At 32.6% G+C, this 20,044-nt stretch overlaps 3 protein-coding genes across 4 annotated transcripts in view; 1 reads left to right on the top strand and 2 right to left on the bottom strand.

Moving 5' to 3' along the window:
• Positions 1-8,830, top strand: part of LOC145960979 (unc-112-related protein) — a 35,659-nt gene extending 26,829 nt beyond the window's left edge. The window contains exons 2-8 of the mRNA XM_083080737.1: positions 2,526-2,759; positions 4,148-4,416; positions 4,814-5,233; positions 5,682-6,110; positions 6,357-6,569; positions 6,642-6,878; positions 7,365-8,830. Of these exons, the coding sequence (XP_082936863.1) occupies positions 2,526-2,759; positions 4,148-4,416; positions 4,814-5,233; positions 5,682-6,110; positions 6,357-6,569; positions 6,642-6,878; positions 7,365-7,565 (2,003 nt within the window). The 3' untranslated portion in view covers positions 7,566-8,830. The remainder of the gene's footprint in view (positions 1-2,525; positions 2,760-4,147; positions 4,417-4,813; positions 5,234-5,681; positions 6,111-6,356; positions 6,570-6,641; positions 6,879-7,364) is intronic.
• A 192-nt stretch (positions 8,831-9,022) lies between these two features.
• Tssk (Testis-specific serine/threonine kinase) lies at positions 9,023-12,302 on the bottom strand. The gene is made up of 4 exons (XM_083080738.1): positions 11,669-12,302; positions 11,211-11,384; positions 10,049-10,714; positions 9,023-9,423 (listed from the first exon to the last, which is right to left on the bottom strand). The coding sequence occupies exons 1-4, from the start codon at positions 11,750-11,752 to the stop codon at positions 9,256-9,258; spliced, it is 1,092 nt and encodes a 363-aa protein (XP_082936864.1). The 5' UTR covers positions 11,753-12,302; the 3' UTR covers positions 9,023-9,255.
• Positions 12,303-12,736: 434 nt separating this feature from the next.
• Gluprors (Glutamyl-prolyl-tRNA synthetase) lies at positions 12,737-19,859 on the bottom strand. Of its 2 annotated transcripts, XM_083080736.1 has the most exons (14): positions 19,708-19,853; positions 19,096-19,247; positions 18,676-18,846; positions 18,072-18,487; positions 17,636-17,987; positions 17,367-17,538; positions 16,888-17,289; positions 16,336-16,798; positions 16,028-16,252; positions 14,927-15,709; positions 14,444-14,845; positions 13,923-14,314; positions 13,691-13,834; positions 12,737-13,047 (listed from the first exon to the last, which is right to left on the bottom strand). In XM_083080736.1, the coding sequence occupies exons 3-14, from the start codon at positions 18,776-18,778 to the stop codon at positions 12,882-12,884; spliced, it is 4,020 nt and encodes a 1,339-aa protein (XP_082936862.1). In that variant the 5' UTR covers positions 18,779-18,846; positions 19,096-19,247; positions 19,708-19,853; the 3' UTR covers positions 12,737-12,881. The 2 variants fall into 2 exon arrangements, with proteins under 2 accessions (XP_082936862.1, XP_082936860.1); XM_083080734.1 differs by lacking the exon at positions 19,096-19,247 and having other exon boundaries at positions 19,708-19,859.
• Positions 19,860-20,044: the final 185 nt, after the last annotated feature.

The raw sequence follows: 20,044 nt of genomic DNA, 5'->3' as shown, positions 1-20,044 counted from the left end.
AATCAAGCTTTAAATGTTTGATTTGTGTTAAATTAAAGTTCCTGCTTTATTATTACATTTATTTTTGTGGCACAAAACACAGTATTCTTCTCTTTTGGAAAATTATAAACATGTCAAATATATAATTTTAATAACAGAATTATGTCTCTTATAATATAAAACAAAAATATGTGAAATTAAAGGAACAAGTATATAAAAACATAAATAGTAAACAGTAATATAAAAACCTGAGAGATTTAAAACAGTATTATAAATAGAATTCAAGAGAATATCCTTTATCGAGACACTGATAATATTTTTAATATTCATAAGAAAAAATTCAGAATACAAAAAGTTTTATAGCATTTGAATCGCTTATTTACTAAGATGTCGAATACACACATTTAAAATTAAGAGAAATTATAAAAGTATAGTATTCAATCAATTTTATTCACCGAGAAAAGGAAATAATTTCAAATCAATTAAAAAATTTTTAAATGTAAAAATGACGGAATATTCCGTATATAACTTGTTGCTTGGCTCGAACACGATGTCAACTCTATCAATCATCAAATTTACATTCGTATACTGTCTTATTTATTGATTTTAAAAATGATTGATATAATATATAATTTTTTTCAAGGAGATGTTGGAGGGATTCTTATCGATAAGGGATATATGCTATATTATATAATGCTCTTTATTGTCGATAAATGATATTTTTTTGTGAAATAACAAAAATAGATATATTTGAATAAAATATGGCAGGACTAGCCACGAAAAATAATATTGACTATAAAACATGTGTAATATCAACTTAAACTTGATAATTGAAACGATATTTTATGTGATTTCAGTGTGTGTGTGTGTGTGTGTGTGTTATTTTTAGTATTACTATTATTATTATTCCATTGAAATTAATGGATTGTTCACTTGCACTCTCCAATGTTATATCTTGATTCAGTATTATTTCTTTCGTCATTTTTATTTTAGCATTATTTTGATAATGTATTTTGAGATTGAGAAAATATAGATTACGAAATCAGTATACCAGGAAAAGATGTAGTTTTCATCATTTGTGGGTCACGGTGCCGCTCCTAGCGGCACTACGACGTCAGCATGTTATTGTTATGCGACGAACATTTTCTCTTGTCCAGCCAATTGACAATACCGTTTGCTTCCGTCCTACACTCTACAAGTCGACGAATCTACCCGTTTATTCAACTAGACAAATAATAAGCACTAGATTAAAAACAAAAAATAATGAATAAAATATAAGTTATCCGAATATTTGGAGTAAAATTTTATAAAATTTTATGCGAATAATAAAATAGATAAAATTAAAAATTCCAATCTTGCGTATATTCATCGCAACTTTGATCATTTCGCGATTGTCACGGTTAAAAGTGGAACGAAAGGAAATGCATATGGGAACCGGAATAAAAAAACATAAGAGATAAATATGTACATCTGCTGTGTAGGCGGAAATTCTCGTGGGCTGTTATTCGAAGGCGCGATGCGAAGAAAACAAGCAGTTAACAAGCGAGTGGCCAATCTTACGCGGTGATAAAATTCGCGAAATATTTATAGATCACAGCTGTGCGATCGCGATGAGTTCGATTCGTCGAACAATGCGCCATTTTTTTCCAATTTAACAATATGAAAATATTTTATTTGCAAATATTTTGCATACATTTTCACGCTACTTTAGATTAGATTGATTATTTTTGATATATTTATCTCCGCACTCAGGTTTTAATTAAATTTATTCCTTCTTGTTGATAATTTTTCTTGCGAATTACTTTATATTCAACAGTTTTCTTTGTATTATTTTATATCGTATTTACATAATCGGAATTCCATGTGTGCAACTTAGTGAAAGTTTTAAACCCTCCTCGGAGACCTGTACGGATTTTCGGTACCCCAGAGTCATTAAATGGAGCCCATAGGAACTATGGTATGGGGTATTATGCGACACACAGCTGTGAAAATGGACTTTTCGTCAAAGTGTATGCTCGTTTGCTTTATGTTCCATCGTCGGATGTCTTATTCCCTGCGGCTTCGAGGGACGAAACCCTCGAGTTACCCGACCCTTCTCGCGTTCCGCATCCGACCTTGTCCACTACCATGTGCTCAAGTATATTTGCTCGGAATCTATGTACACATGGACATATCTTGTATCCTCTATATTTTAGGCATTGTTTCAACCGACAAATTTTGGCACGTGTTACCAGATTCTTCGATATAAATTTCTATTGTTACATCATATTTTTCAAAGCTTACATCACACAATCAAAAAAACTTAATTAATATAATATACATTTCCATCGATAAAAATCCCATGAAATTATTTCTAAAAAGATATCGCCTGTTTCGAGTCAACAATTGCGGAGAGAATACAAGTATTTTTATTTCGTAAAATACACAATTCGTGCTTGGAAAATATTAAATAAAATATTTATTTTTAGTAAAAAGAATATTCCAAGAATAATATTCGCCGAGTCCCTCTTCTTTTTCTCTTAAGTTTTCACCTATTTCTTTCGCAGATATCGCCATGGACTGGTCGGACCATGCACTTTGGTGGCCAGCACGAAATCATTGGCTGACGAGAACGCGTAGCACGTTGGATCAGTACGGCGTAGCAGCGGATGCATTGCTCCATTTCACACCCATGCATAAAACCCTAAGGGTGCAATTGCCGGACATGCGCTGCCTCGATTGCCGAGTCGATTTTTCGGTCAAGACATTCAACGCGGTCATTAATTTGTGCAAAGAACTCGGTGAGTCGCGAACCTATTAACACCATTTAAGGAGAGTAATAGAAACAAGTGTGACGTCAATCTCCCATCGTGTATCTCTGTTAACGTCAATTACGAGAAATAAATATTTTTTAAAATTGACGCAAAGATCTGGTAAGCAGAAGTATATGACGGAAAAAATTTCTCTTATATATGGTTTTTGAAAGTGAAATACTTTATATACTTCACACAAAAATAGTATATTTTATGCACTTCAAAATAGTATTATGCAATTCAGTTTACAATTCTCAATAATTTGCAACTTGTGAGAACTATTTTTTTAAATATTTGAGAGAATGACTTTGCATTATTTCATGTTTTTTTTATAACAAGATGATTTATAAAGATAATTTATCGAAATTTTTCAAATTATAAAATTTTTTTATTTTTATTTTATTTCAGTAAATTTTATTGATAATAGTACATTATATATACATTTGTAATATAACTAATAATGAGTGATACAGATATACATAATGAATAAATTGTAGTAATATTGTAATATTTTGCATACGAGTAAATGCATTCTAATTTTTCTCTAAAATGTATAACTGTATCAGCAGGAATATTATACATAATAATATGAGAAATGAATAATAGAAATGATAAATTTACAGTCACGCGAAGGTTACGTCAGAAGCTATTGCGGCTGTCAATTCACTACCGCAACAATCTCCAAGCTAGCTTTTTAATCAAGGAAGTGGGTTAACGCGATAATTCGGTCGAGAAGATAAAGCTGGCTTTTGATTAGAAAAAAATGCCAGAAGAGATACATGCTTCTCTTGTTTATAATGACCTACAAGTGATTCTCAGAATTATACACATTATAATGTTATCAGAAAATAATCAGCTTTTAACTTGACGAAATTGATGAATCTATTGTTTTTACATTATTTAACATTGATTTAATATCTTGTTGTTGGAAAGATTTAAAACAGGTGACAGAAGAAGAATGAATATATTTCTTTTCAAAGTAATAAAAGAAATAAAAAGAAAAGTAAATAAAATTTAAAATTTATACAACTGTTGACTGGATGAAAATCGCCCAAGTATTCATCTATCGAGTTCTATCATTTTTACGCTTTTATCGATTCTGTTTAATGGGCGTCAACGATATGAGATCAGTGTATATCATATTCATAAATAGATGAATACGCTAATACACAAAGTACACTGTTGCACGCGATCTTTATCCATCGGTTACTCGATTTCCTTGTAAGAATATACATGTGTACTGGAAAAGGAATGCCATGATATGAATGCGTCATGTTAATTTGCCTGTCGTTTAAAGATAAAAAAATATGCACTTTTTTAATCTGTCTAGATTAAATGCGAGGTTAACATGCAAATTATCGCAAATTTTGCCGCAGGCATTAGACACCCGGAGGAGCTTTCGTTCTGCAAGCCGCTCGAACCAAATCACCTGAAATACAATCTGAAGGATTTGCCGGCCAAGAAGAAAATCGAGAATCAGAAGAACGGTCACTGGAACGTGCCGGCCGACACGAATACCTTCATTCCAGTTAGCCAGAGTCCCAGAGGATCTACGGGAAGCTTAGATCAATCAAGTCCATTCATGTGCGCGCCAGTCACACCCAACAATAGAAATCACAGTACACCGATCAGCTCTCCTGTCTCGGTAAGTTTACTCATAGACATCTATATGAGATGTAGAATAGAAAGGGAAATTTATAATTATTGTAAGCGAGAGATATGATAACTAGACGAAAAAAGTTTTATATTTTAGATAAATATTTATATGCACAAATATATTTTGTACATCTTTTGAATCCCTAAATTTCGTTTGAAGGTATTATTCGCAATTAAAATAAATTCAATTATAATATTTTTCTTATCATTGCGAACTATTTTATTTCGCATCAATTTTTCATTTTTTATCGAGAGGCGAAGAGAAGAAAACTCACAGCACACTATCTGCATACAGACTTTAGTCCATAATTATTTAACGCTTTGTCGCGTCGCTATTATTTTCGCAACATTGTAATAATGTGGACTTTACACTTACAAATTCCTAGCATACCGGCACATGGAAGAGGAACAATAATTCTTCCGGTTTAGGTAGCACTGGCTCCTTCAACGCCAATAACAGTACTATGAGTCTCGAGGCATTAAACGGCGGATTGTCAGAGTCCTTGGCGCAGAGTCCGACATCGATTTCGCCAGAAACGCGAACAAAATTGATAAGGCCAAAGAGTCTGATCGAAAGGGCAAGGATGAACGTTGCTTGGCTGGACTCTTCTCTATCGATTATGGAGCAAGGTATCCGCGAATTCGATACGCTCAGGCTAAAGTTTAAATTCTACTCTTTCTACGACCTAAATCCGAAGACTGACGCGGTCCGCATCAACATGATTTACGAACAAGCCAAGTGGCAATTGCTCGCGGAAGAAATTGATTGCACCGAGGAAGAAATGCTGATGTTTGCAGCACTTCAGGTATTTACAAATCAATTATTACATCGTTAATAAAAAAATTAACACAACTCGAAGATGAATATTTAATTATTTGAATAAAATTTTACATTTCTTATTTGTTATTTTAACTATTAATTGTGTTAGTCATTGCTTTTTATGTTTCACTTTTATGATCAAAGCTGTGTGCGTGTGTATTTTTATTCTCGACATATTTATTCTCACCGACAGAAGAACCCTACGCGATGCATAACGCATGCAAATAGCTGCTTCTTTAAGTCTGCTACTGCTTTGTCACCGTAACCATAATGTTGTCACGCGACAACATGACCAAGATGCAAGCATCTCTCGCCTCGACCCACAAAATATATCTTGTATACCTTATACACCTACATGCTTGCGGCAAGCATTGAGAGGAAGGAGAAAAATGCTTCAATCATATCACCTGCACTTTTCTCTCTAATGGCTGCAGGTACAAGTGAATCTTCAGGCGAGTGTGCCGCAGCCCACATACGATAGCAATGGAGCGACCTCGCCCATCGAAGATGATATCGACGCGGCCCTAACGGATCTGCAAGTGACTCTGGAAGGCAGTAATATCAACAAGGGACCCAGTGACATCACGCAAGTGCCCGAACTCTGCGACGAGCTACGTTTCTTCAAACCAAAGCGTTTTACGTTAAAGGCCTTCAAACGTTATTGGTTCACGTGCCGTGATCTTCAGTTAAGACTCTACAAGAGTAGGGAGGAAGCGAATGGTTCAGAGTCACCGGTTTACGTGATTAATTTGCGCGGCTGCGAGGTCACGCCGGATGTACATTTGTCGCAAGGACGCTACGGTATTAGACTAGAGGTGCCCAGCGCTGAAGGCATGACCGAGATGTGGATTAGATGCGATAACGTGAGTTAATTAACTCATATAACATTTTTTCAAGCTGCAACATTATTGATTTAACCATTTCTAAACTTATTATATATTAATGCTAAATGTTACATTTATACATATATGTATACAGTGACATGTATGATGAATAAAATAACAATTTTTATTAATAGAACAGCTCGAGCTTTATGATCAAAATCTAAATATTATAATTCGAATTGTACACGAGTATGTACTCGATTCTTATATTTTTTCTTATTCTAGGAGCAACAATACGCAAAGTGGATGGCCGCGTGCAGATTAGCGGCTAAGGGACGTACCCTCGCCGATGCATCTTACGAGAGCGAAGTCAACAGTATCATAGCTTTTCTGCAACTACAGAGGCCTGCACCCGCACCGGCTATCAATCCAAACTCTTTAGATATCATACCAGAAGACTACGTTGCATCCCGTTTTGCAAAGAAATTTAAAGGAAAGGTAATAAATATATTTGCGTATTTAAATCTATGAGCGAGAGACGTTAAACTGCATCATTACTTTTTTTCGCAGTTGGTTCAGAGAATCTTGGAAGCGCATGCAAATGTTAAAGACCTATCTCTTATTGAAGCAAAGCTGAATTACATTAAAGCTTGGCAATCTCTTCCGGAATACGGTATTTCGCTCTTTATCGTCCGATTTACTGGCAAGAGTAAAGACGAATTACTGGGTATTGCCAATAACAGACTAATGCGAATGGAACTTCATAGTGGCGATCATTTGAAAACTTGGAGATATAATACTATGAAGGTATGTACTTTGATACATTCATATATATATATAAATAATTTATGTATGCATGTTATATTGTATTCCGTATATTTTTATATTGTATATACATATATTGTTTGTTCCTTCATATGACAATATCTCTCATTAAATGCACTTTCTTAGGTTAACTTTATATTTTTATTCAAAAATACCAAAGTATCCAAATCTGTCAAGTTATAAACGACTAAAAAAAAAGCTTTTTAAAAATTAAATTTTTTAAGAAGCATATAGATATTAAAAATCCTATTATTTGGTTTATCATTAATTTTACATAAATATTGTTTTAGCAAAAATGCATTGGAAATTAAAATGCTATGTGATAAATAATTACTTTACTTAATTTTTTTCCTGAAAGTCAGAAAATCATTCACAATTAGCATTAAAAAAACCAGTTAAAAAAAAAATATATTTAGAAACAGTGAAGTTTTCCTGAGAAAAAATGCATGATTATTTATATTTCCATAGGCGTGGAATGTTAATTGGGAAGTAAAACACATGATGGTACAATTCGAGGAAGAAAATATAATTTTCGAATGCCAATCAGCAGATTGCAAAGTCGTTCACGAATTTATAGGAGGCTACATCTTCTTGTCAATGCGCTCGAAGGAAGCGAATCAGACGTTGAATGAAGAGATGTTTCACAAGTTGACCGGTGGATGGGTTTAATCTAGAAATGTATATGAAGTAAAAAAATTGTAATAAGTTCTAACATATTCTAAAAAACACGATGATACATTTTGCCGGGTTAACTACATCCTGTTCAACGTCTGCACGCTAGCTAGTAGTAATAGTAGGGGAACGGGTGGGATTTTTAGAGCTAGATGACATTTATAGACTAGACAGAGCCAAATGTCATCTAGATCTAAAAATTTTTCTGTAACTTCCGTTGATTAAGAGAAAGGAGAAGGATGAGGAAAAGGGAAGGAAGGGGAGGGGGCGACGATATCGCAGAAAATTTTCATGTATCGAGACTTGAATGAGATCCTTTATATGGCAGGCAATCTTTTGCCGCCCTGCACGCTGGCTAACATTTGTAAAAATATTTAAATCTGATTGTAGTTATATATCACATTTTAATACTATATGCTATAAATAGAACATTGTACATCTTTCTACAAACAAAAGTTTTAACGATTATAGTTATTTTTAACAGGAGGCTACTCAAGGTTTATTCACTACTCCTTGATCGAAGCACCTTAATTTTATAAAATATCAGTATACTTTTCTATTCAATTTATCGTGCTCTATCCACTGAGCGTTGATCTAATCTTTAACAAACACTCTGTATATTGACAATCGTTGAAATCACCTTAGTTAAAAAAAAAAAAAAAGAGAATTTGTTTTCTACATGTATTTATATCTATAATTTTATAAATAAGTGTCTAGAAAATTCTATTTTAACAAGACGAATTATACTTTATACAAAACTGTTTCTACTCATGAAAAATCTATCTTATGAGTAAATTTATGTGAACTAATAAACGAATATATCGAACATGCATAATCGAGAAAACTTGTAAAACATCATAATGTATTAAGATAATACTCCTTACAGCAAATGTATCGATTTTTATTTAATCAAAAAATTGTTTTCAGGTAGTAGATTTCTTTATATTCGCATAACACTTCAATGAGTGATTATAATTCTTTCTCTTTCTTTCATAATTTGTGTGTTTATGTCTTCTTTAGTGTCACAAGGTGCTATATCGAACGCGAGTTCGACTTTACAACGCAAGAGAGATCATGTGTGTATAAATTATTTGTTATTTTAATGTAAATTAGATATAGAAAAATATATCTCACATCGTTATATACATTGCATCTATAAAAGATATTGAATTATATATTATATGTATATGTAACAAAAAAAGATTATAGTTTTGTATATTAATAGACAGTAACTGTATAATAAACTTATTATTATTAATACATTTGGCAGATTATTCAGTTTTTATTCTCCATCTGCTGTAAAATATACAGTAAATATAACCGGCTCAGTATTCATTTTACTGCAATTTGTAGATATTTAAACAGTAAATAAATTATCGAGTAATATTTAATTTTACGTCGTTGTTAATCAATTAATTAAATTGTTCTTATACTTATTTGGATAAGAATTTATGTAAAACTTATAAAATTATAGATTTTGCTTTTATTAAGTAATACAATACATTATCAACATTTGTGTAAGTTTGCATTGATCATAAGATCAATGAGAAATTGAAAAAATACTAGTATAAAGACTAGTGTAAGTATCTTCAAAAATTTTAATTTGAGAAATTATTAGCTTATATCTCCTGTTAATCTCATGTTTTTTTTAATTGTGTATTTCTTACAGTATTGACAAATCTTTGTCTTATCCAACAGTAATAGACATTTGCGGATCTTTTCCTGATATATTTATCATCTTTGAGGACGGCTGATTCTGATTTTCCGAATCTTTCTTTAAAGAGTGTGCCCTCGCTGTGACAGGTACATTCCCGGTTCTTGCACCTGATCCACTCAGGTTACCACCTCCACACATCTAATTATATAGGCAACAAATTATTTTAAAATGATTCTTACATAGAGTCTAAAATATGTATAATTATATCTAGGATTCATAGTAAATGAAAACAATAATTATACGCATTTGATAATAAATTAGCGATTTTTAAAGTTTTATAGAGTACTTTCACTTGAAATTCATCTTTCAAAATTTCGATATATCAATAAAATAAGGTCTTTTATCGATTAAAAATATCAACTTAATTTTTCTTATATTAAATACAATAAAGTGAAAAATTGTGTGAAAATTTCCCCTGCACTTATTTTTGCACATTGTATCTCGTATTAAATAGAATAAATTTTGTAACGTGTTCAAGATGAGTTCTTAGATTCGTCAATTATAATTATAAAATATTGTACAAGATATATCGATTCTGTTAGATTTAATTTAAAACACAAATCGAATAGGTTTACAGAAAAAAAAAAAACAGAGTTTTGCATATTTCAGCAATCTGCATCTCATCGGATACGGTGAAGAAACTAATTTATTTCGATATATAGTACAGGAAAAAAATTCACATGATTCTCTCGCTTCTGATGTCATAATCTAACATGATTATAGAGAGTCTGAAGTATAATAAAGACAATGAGATTGTTATAACCGGGGTATGACTCGGTGGCGCTGAATGGACAAGTCTTCCGGCCAGTGAACTCGTTCTCTCCTTCCTCGCTCTCATCCACTCGTGACTTAGCACTCTCTCGAGAGTCAGCCTAAGAGTGATATCTGGCTCGAGGATCTGCCGGACAATGTTCTTGGCTAGCATGGATACGGTGTCGCGAACGCGCGATCTAAATATCCAGTTGCGTGACATTTGATCTTTGAGAAGTTTCCGTAGATTCGCATCATCGAACGGCATCCTGGCATTGAGCATGATGAAGAGGATGATACCGAGCGACCACACATCCGCCAATTTCGGATTATACGGGGTGCCAGCGACGATCTCCGGCGCGGCGTACGCAGCCGAACCACAGTAAGTGTGGCTGAGGACCCGTCTGCCTTCGTGGTCCACGCAAAACCTGGCAAAACCGAAGTCTGCCAGTTTCACATTGAACTTGCGCGAGAGTAATATGTTCTCGCACTTGAGATCACGATGAGCGATGTTCTTGCTGTGTAGATAGTGCAAGCCGGACGCCATTTGACGAAACCATAGCCGTGATTGTTGTTCCGGCACTACGCCGTTGTTTGTCACGAAATCCAGCAGATCGCCGTTATCGGCGTAGCGCATGAAGATGAAGACGCGCGGGCCACGCTGCAGGATACTGTGCACCTGCGCCCGACCAGATTCAGTACGCGATTCAATATAGGCTGCTGATGTATTAAGCAAAATTGGGCGAAAATGATCAAAATATGGATAAAACATTCTTCGTTGCTGAGTATTAAGATTTCTCTTAAACACGATTAAACATCTTATCAACGATTATAATCGTTTTAACAAAGACGCCAAAAAGAATTCTTTATGAAAACAAATTTATTATTGTAATAAAACTTTAAAAACTTTAATTACGTGTTGCATAGAAATTAAAAATTGACTTTAATCACTCGAAAATATTTAGACATTGCTATGTCACTGGAAAATAATCCAAATATGAAAAATGACACTGCTTATTCGAAAGTTATTTGCTGAATAAACAATTCTCGATTTTTTCTTTAGTCAATTTTGAAAGAGAAAAAGAAAATGGAATGTATCGTAAATGTTTCCGCCGGAAATTGTTCTTTCTTCGTCAATCGGAAAAAATCGGCTAAATTTTCCTGTTGTGTCTTACTTGAATAATATGCGGATTTTCTATTTTTGTTAAAATCTCGAGCTCGCGGGGAAAAAACTTGTCCAAAAAGTCGTGCGGCGCCTTCTCCTTGTCAAAGATCTTACAGGCCAGACGCATCTTCTTGGAATTCGTTCCATCGATATATTCTGCCAAGTGGACAGTCGCGTAACAACCCTGAAAACGTTTTTAATTCTATCTTAATGCCGCGTAAAAAATTAATTTGTAGTCATAGCATAGACTAATTTTGACAATTGACCAATTGACGTAAGGCATGTGTGCGTGTATCGAGCGATATAAAATTCAATAATTTCTCAAACAGCATAAAGATAAAAATTTTATTTAAATAAAAAATGGCTGCCTAAAAAAGAAGGAGAACTTGGACATAATATTGATGCGAAAGTGTACGGGAGAGAGCATAAAGTTAAATTACAAACAGACTAATGTAGGGAAGAATAAACCTGTCCGATTTTTTTGCCGATGAGATAGCCCCGCTGCTCGAGAGCGTTCACCTCCGAGTTTCGGGTGCCGAGTCGCGTGGCCATGCCAAGTGATTCTTCATCGATCCTTCATCACTGATTTCTCCCAGTTCTCTCGAGGCAATTGATCGAGCGTCTTCCTGTATTGTGTAGATATATATTCACGGAAAACACTTCACTAAAATTCACCGAGAAAATTTCTCGATACGCTCTAGTCTCGTTTCTTCATGTACTGTTCTTCGGCTATTGACAGTAACAAGTTTCGTTGACGCGATTTCTGCTCCAAAGCGGCACCGAGCACTTCGTATTTTGCTGCTACATCGATGCGTCCAAAGCGGATCTGTTCGATCATTTGAGAGAAGGAGAAAGAAAGAGAGGCGGTTGCGAGCACTAGAATTTTGGCCAAGCCTGGGACCAGCTTGCGCTTGGTATGCGACGGGAAGAAGATAAAGATTCGTGTTTCATTCGAGCGCAGCCATTATACTTGTAACAATGAAAACAATCGACGTGCATAAACACGAGATTGATTTTATGCAATTTTGGATAGCTTCTCTCGCTGCGCGAATCAACTTCTGGATAATATTATTAGTGATTATCCTTGATACCTTCTCGCTCCCTCGTTCACAAAATGAAAATGTATGTTCATCAACTCTTTATCATTATTAATAATTATATGATTAATAATAAATAGTAATCAATAACCTTATTGCCCTTATAACACATACATTTAAAGTTAATAATTTTGTTGAGTTATACTATTTGTTCCTTTATATAATATCTACAATATACACTTTTAAAAATTATAAAAGATTTTAAGGCTGAAAAATTTGATACATTTATCCTTAGTTTTAATTTCTAGTTGTCTATTAATCAATTGTGATTCTATATTTATATTCTATATAAAAGAATGAGGTAAATAAGAAATAAATAAAAAAAAAATGGACCAGTTGAAAAAACAACGTTGGATAACAAAATGTTAAAATATATACATGTATATTACTGTAATTGAAAAAGAAAGTTTGCACTGCAAAAATATTTTAATTCCATAAATTCAATGAAAAATATTTATAATATGACATAATTTTGAATTATATAACAAATTCCATATTTTACTCACATACATCAGAGTCCATTCCAATAAAGTTTATTATATAAATTATGAATTATAATTGAGTTTTATTTTTATTTATATATATTAGTAACTTCGTCCGAAAAGTGTATAAAACTTTGCTTTGTTTTTGCAACTATGATGAATACACTTTAGCTTATCCAGTGGTTTTGTCAATTTTGGCTGTTCAAATGGTATACAAAGACCTTTAGCGCCCATTGATAAAGCTCCAGGTTCATCACCGCTATCCTCTCTGTAATATTCGTAATTGTTTGAACCAAACGTTTAAATTAAAAAAGAAAAGATTTGTTAATATATTAATTTTCTGTACATATACATTCTATATTATATGTATATACATATACAGGGTGTCCAGAAAATCGTTTTTCGGGAAGTGATTCGGAACTCAAAAAATCGTAATTTATAGTCTGCTTAACATTCCTCTTTTTTAAATTTTTTTTAAATTTAAATTTAAAAATTTAAATTTAAATTTTTGAATTTAAATTTAAAATTTAAATTTAAAATTAAAAAATTTTAAATTTAAAAAAATTTAAGAAAAGAAGGATGCTAAGCAGACTATAAATTACGATTTTTTAAACGTGACTATAACTCGGAAACGACTTATTTCCGGACTGACATTTATAAAACTTTTTCCTTCTTTTTGAGTCCCGAATCACTTCCCGAAGTACTGCGGGCGATTTTCCAGATACTCTGTGTGTGTGTGTGTATATATGTACACACTTTTTTTTATTAAAAAATACAGACACTTTTTTTATACTCAACAATTTTGGTATCTCATATATCTATATTTTAAATTAACAAAAAAAATTTACGATATATGAATGAATAATCGATGTACTAGCGTTTAAAATAATTTTAGAAAAAAATAATGTTACCTCGCGCTATCTGTTTTAATGTTATCCTCACACGTCGGCTCGCCGCAGAAAGGTGACAATAATAAATTCTTGTTATTGAGCTCGGTACCAAAGTCGCTCCAATTTTCTACTTGCTTGATATGCGCATCGAGATCCTTTTTTGCTCTATAAAATAGTAAATAAAAAAATCGTAATCAATCAACCTATTATGGCAAGTGCATTATTATTTAAAATGATTTTTAGCGATATTTACCTGCACAACAATTGCGCTTGTATATCTTTTAATAAGCAATCTAATGATGCAGCTACCGTATCTCTGTTGACAGTTGTTCTTTGCAAGTTATCCCTTCTTACGAATGTTACTTGATTCTTCTTCATATCTTTCGGACCTAATTCGATTCTCACTGGTACGCCTTTTAACTCCCAGTGGTTGAACTTCCATCCGGGTGTTCGATTATTTCTAAAATCACCTTTTACTCTAAATTTGCCGTCTTTACTCAATTCATCGACCAACTTAACACATTCGCTTTGAAGTAATTCTTTCTCTATCGTGGACATATTCGCAGTTATGCCACATGGAATAACGATGCCTTGTATAGATGCTATACATGGTGGTAATACTAAACCTTTATCGTCTCCGTGTACCTATGAATAAATATACATTCGCGTTATATACACGCAGAATTACATGTACAAAAAGTGTAAATGTGTACATATATATATATATATATATATATATATATATATATATAAAATAATAATAATCTTACTAACCATTATCATAACTCCGATCGTTCGTGTAGTTAAACCCCATGAATTCTGATAAACGAATGTTTTTTCGTCTCCTTCTGCAATACCTTCTACTTGAATGTTAAACATCTTGGAAAAGTTTTGTCCCAAATGGTGACTCGTTGCTCCTTGTATCGCGCGACCGCTGGTCGAAATAAACGCCTCGACGGTAGTCGTATAATCGCCTCCCGGAAATTTTTCCTTTTCAGTTTTGCGGCCTTTGATAACGGGGACAGCCAATAAATCTTCGTAAACTTTGGCATAAATGTCTAAGATGATCAACACTTCCTCATCCGCTTCCGCCTTGGTAGCAAACGCGCTATGGCCCTCTTGCCACAAAAATTCTCTAGTGCGTAGAAAAGGTTTGGGATCTTTAAATTCCCATCTCTATAAATGTAAAAGTCAAACAATTGAAATACGAAATCATTTAAAATTTAAATATTGTATCAACGATAATAATGGTCATACCACAACGTTATTCCATTGATTAAGTCTGAGCGGTAATTCAGTGTCCGATCTTAGCCATTTGGCATAAGCTGGATACATGACAGTTTCTGAAGTCGGTCGTATAGCTACAGGCTCCGCCAGATCCGATTCGCCGCATTTTGTCACCCATGCGACTTCCGGCGCAAAATCCGCTATATGTGTCTTCTCCTTCTCTAATACGCCACGAGTAACGAAGATCGGAAAGTAGCATTCCTGGACACCGAGCGCCGTTATCTCCTTATCGATGTACTCTTTTATTATCTTCCAAATTGCAAAACTCCACGGGCGAAGAATGTAACATCCGGATACATCGTAATATTCGATCATTCCGCTCTTTGTGATAACTTGCGAGTACCAGTCGAAGAAGTTTTCTTCCTTTTTCGCTTCCAATCCTAATCTCGTGCCCGTTTTACTTACATCTATATCTTTATTGGTAGCGCTTTTCGCAATTTCTTTCTGCAACATTTTTCCAGACTTAGGAGCATCTTCCTTTTTCTTTTTCGACGTTACCTCCAAATTCGAGGCAGGTTTCCACTCTTCACCAGTTGCAGTCTTATAATCATTTTTTAAGCTCAAGAGAATTTTCACTTCTTGATCGATGATACTTTTATCGGCTTTCGAGCTCTTTAAATTTCGCACTTTGTCACCTTGTTTTTTTATTTCTTCACTTATCATCTTATACTCTTCTTTTAAACTTCCAAATTCAGTTTTCTTGTCTTTAACAGTTTTTTCACACGCTATCTTCTCCTGCTGTGTTATATCTCTCTAAAACAATTTTTAATTTTAATTTTACTTGTGCTTTATTTTCTGCAGCTAAATTACTTTGAAATGAAAAGATATATTTATTTAAATAAATACATTTATAACATTAAGGTATTTTATAATCTAGGAGCAGCATCACATTAGAAATTGTCTCTAATATATAAGCGTACTAATAAAATAAAAAATATTATTCTTCCAAATAAAATTATAAATGATGTAATTACAAAAGAAATATTAACTTAAATGTTTTTTTGTGTTTCTATATTACATATTCTAAATAATAAGATATTAGCTGAGAGAAAAAGTGAACTTTAATCATACCTGTTGATTTTGTGATGCAGAAGGCGCAATAGGAAGTGTAATAGAAGGCGTTGTCATGTGTCCATCGGGTATATGGAACAATATAACAGGTTGCTGGCGCAATGAATAAGAACTTACAGGTGCATATGGAACATCACAAATAAAGAAGCCCTTTCTCTGAAGCTGGATTATCTCTCCCTTCTTCACATGTTTCATTTCTACTTCACCCCACATTTTAACCTCTCTCTAGAAATAAATATTTCATGATACAATTGGCGATATGTGATTTGTAGCATAATTTATGTAGATAAATTTCTTTGAGATATTACCCTTGTATCTTTGGCAACAAAGTTTTTAAAATCGTCATCTTTGCCCAAGACTGGTACATTCATAATATGATTGAAATAAACGGCATAACACTCTACTGGATTTGATTGTATTGCATCTTCTTGAGTGACTCCATCTTTGTCCAATGGTGCAGCTATCCATGTGAGCTTTAATGTGTTTTTGTAATTTTTGTCCGTTAAATTTAACCGCGCCTTTACATTTTTAATATTATCAGACTCTCTGTATATTTCTTCTATCATCAAATTACCCCAATTGATAAATGTCGCATTTTGTCCCACAATTAATGCTTTAGCATCATCTATTTCTATCAATATTTTAGGACTTATTCGCACTTTTTTGGTACCTTTAGAAGGATCTTTAGGATGATTTTGCACATCCAACCATCCTTCTTTAGCATCTACTATGTTAACTGTTACCAATGTATCATAATCCAATGCTGTATATCTGAAATTAGAAATGTATGCTGAAAAAGTTACATCTCCGAATATATTACATTATATCATGTCAGATTTTTATAACAGCATTTAAAATACCTTACTGCGACTGGATCAATGACTTTCTTGTTGAAAGCCCATATCTTGTCCCATTCCATAAAGACTACAGATTTAGAACTACCTTGCGCGATGATGAATTGTTTCAAACCCTCGATTGTCATTCCTCGTCTCAGAATACCTCTGACAGTCGGCATACGCGGATCATCCCATCCGTCAACTAAACCTTCATTTACGAACCACGTTAACTTCCGTTTGGACAATACTGTATAAGTCATATTTAAACGTGAATATTCCCATATATACGGACGACGCAATCCTAAGGCATCGATTATCCAATAAAATTGAGCATCTCTATCGTGATATTCCGTTGTACGCAGAGTGTGAGTAACATTCTCAATAACGTCGACAATTGGACAGGCAAAATCATAAGTAGGATATACCCTAGCAAAAATAATTTTGAGAAATAATTTATAATAAATCTTTTTTTTTGCTAAAAAAAAATATCAATATATACATACTTGTACTTATTTCCGGTACGTGGATGAGATTCTAATTTGCAACGATAAATTGTTGGATCGCGCAAACATCCATTTGTCGACTCGTAATCTATCTTTACTCTAACACAACATTGTAGACCAGATTGTGTGCCCTGTTTCATTTCGTGCCACAACTTAAGATTTGTATTAACACCTGCAAAAGTAGGAAAGAACAATCATTTGAGAGATTGTCAAGGAAAATTAATAGCATATGCTATAAAAAAGCTCTTCTCATCATAATGATTACTTACTGTTATCTCTATTTTTAGATTTTTTTCTTTGATCACGTTCCTGCTTCATAACATCTGCCAAGGTATCATCCACAAATGCCATTCCTTTTTCAATTAGCGTAGTACAATACTTTTCTAATATCCCAAAGTAATCTGAAGTATGTGTAAACTTATGGGGTTTAATTTGTAATAATTTTAAATCTTGCAATATGGCTTCTTCAAATTCTACAGTTTCCTTCGCCGGATTTGTGTCATCAAATCTCATGATGAGTTTTCCTTGAAAAGTCTCAGCATAATACTGATTTAAGAGAGCCGCTTTGGCATGACCAATATGAAGATAACCGCTTGCTTCAGGTGGAAATCTTACCACTACCTATACAATATAAGTATGCAAGTCAATATAAAATATTTGAAGATTAAATTAATTAATTTATATAATTGTATTATGTGATTTTACTTTGCCCATTTCAGCTCCAGGTAAATCAATAAATTTACCCTCCTGTTTCTTTGTTTTTGTTTGTTTAGCAACAGGTTTTTCCTTTTGAGGAATTACATTCTTTACTTGAGAAAATGTAGAATTTTCTATGACTGACAATGAGTTTTTAACAAAATGAAGCGATTCTATATGCTTATACCATCTAGTAATGTTATCATAATTTTTTTCATAATGTTTTACATACTGTTGGTTTAGCAAAGAGCAAAATATGTAAATATCAGCCAATGTTAAACTTTTGTTCACTAGCCATGTGCGTGTTAATAATATACGATCAAGATGGTCCAAATTATCCTTGATCTTTGATATATCAGCTGATTTTTCAATGGCAAATGATATCCAATTATCGACTTGCGTTTTTTCACAAGGAGAAGTACCGCCTGATATATAATATAGAATAATAAGTTACATGAATATATAATGATATATATATTTTTTTCAATTAAAGTACATTTTAGTTCAATATATTATAAATTTTTTATTAAAAAGAAATAGCATTAACAATTAATAAGATAGATCTTTACATACTCCAACAATTGAGTACAAAAAAATGATTGCAAATTCTTACCATAAAGTGCAGTATTTATTGTTCTTGCAAAGTATCGATTAATCTCATGACTACTTTCCGCCAATAATTTGTCATTATCGTATAAATAAGCATTCCCTTTCATTTCATTTTTCCACGATACAGTTATATCTTTCTTATTTTCTTTAATTATCTCAATCACTATCAGCAATTCTATATGAAAGAGTTGAAATAATTGATGCATATCAGAATTTTCACATCTTTAATATCATAATGTCATTAGTACAGAAGTAACAAGTATCCATGTACTATCTATATTAACTTATCTAATAAGAAATATATTTCAAATAACAATATGTATCAACTTATATGAAACAATTCATATTATTGTATTATAAATTATTTTTCAAGTAAAATATCTATATCTAAATATTGATTAATTATGTATTGTGAAATATGTACCAGATATCCAAATATAATTTATAGCAGGTTAATGTCATATAGTTGTAATACTGTGTATAACTGATTTTATAGTATAATTTATCTCACATTTATTTTCCAAATTTTAGAAGATTTCCTAAGTTTATATAAAGATATTAAAAGCGAATGTATGCCTATAACAAATAATATCATATACTGTGCTTATGAAACAATAGAGAACATATCAAAAAATTATAGAGAATTTTTTTTATAAATTTATAAATTATAATATTATATTATATATATATATTAATATTAATAAATATTATATTTAATATTATATTTAAATTAGATAATATTATGGTTGAAAAAAAATTGTTTTTCATAAAATATGGAACGATTTGTTCAAGATACGCGTGATAATGTTTCGAATAGATATACAGATATGATAATGATGAAAATTAGAAATTATAAAATGTATAATATTGAAATAAAGTAAATGATGAAAAAACTTAGAAATTTGAGAAAAAAGAAAAAAAATGTAATTCACGCCAATACATTAACCTGCCTCTCTTGCTCTCTCACTGCCTTTCTCTCTTTTTCTCCATTTTAAAATTAGAATTGTTAAAAATTAAATGTAAAAGTGCATTATACCTATCTCAGGAGAGGAGGAATTAATAACGACCGAAAGCACCATTATTATTGCTCTTCTAAATTTTCACTTTAATAAGAATAATTAATCCAGCACGTGCATCTATGAAAATTGAGAAATATTCACGTTTTCATACGTTCCATGTGGCCCCACATATCATAGATGTGTAAAATACATAGACGGGACATTACCGGCGAAATAATGGGGCGCGTTCGGCAAAACAACTGTTGAGTTTGTCGTCTCGTTAACGCTCGACGTTGATTCGTTGGTTCTAAAAGTAAGAGCCAATCACGTTTGATTGTTATCGAACGATTTGTTCCGCTGAACGCGTCCAATTGT

This window comes from Camponotus vicinus, unplaced genomic scaffold, assembly GCF_025532165.1.
Source record: "Camponotus vicinus isolate PSW18456_S1 unplaced genomic scaffold, iyCamVici1.0 SCAF_10, whole genome shotgun sequence".
NCBI classification, from domain to species: domain Eukaryota; kingdom Metazoa; phylum Arthropoda; class Insecta; order Hymenoptera; family Formicidae; genus Camponotus; species Camponotus vicinus.
This window is presented reverse-complemented; position numbering and strand designations above follow the sequence as displayed.

Bases quoted from the DNA above. Each gene is read 5' to 3' on its own strand.
- Gluprors (XM_083080734.1), bottom strand. From the start codon at position 19,750: ATGGTGCTTTCGGTCGTTATTAATTCCTCCTCTCCTGAGATAG. The intron at 16,799-16,887 runs GTATTTTAAATG...TTCTAATTTCAG, and splicing joins ATTGATCCAGTCGCAGTAAG to ATATACAGCATTGGATTATG. The intron at 15,710-16,027 runs GTATGATTAAAG...AAATTGTTTTAG, and splicing joins CTGCATCACAAAATCAACAG to AGAGATATAACACAGCAGGA.
- Tssk (XM_083080738.1), bottom strand. From the start codon at position 11,752: ATGGCCACGCGACTCGGCACCCGAAACTCGGAGGTGAACGCTCTCGAG. The intron at 11,385-11,668 runs GTTTATTCTTCC...AAACGTTTTCAG, and splicing joins TCGGCAAAAAAATCGGACAG to GGTTGTTACGCGACTGTCCA. The intron at 9,424-10,048 runs GTTATAACAATC...CTATATAATTAG, and splicing joins CGCCACCGAGTCATACCCCG to ATGTGTGGAGGTGGTAACCT.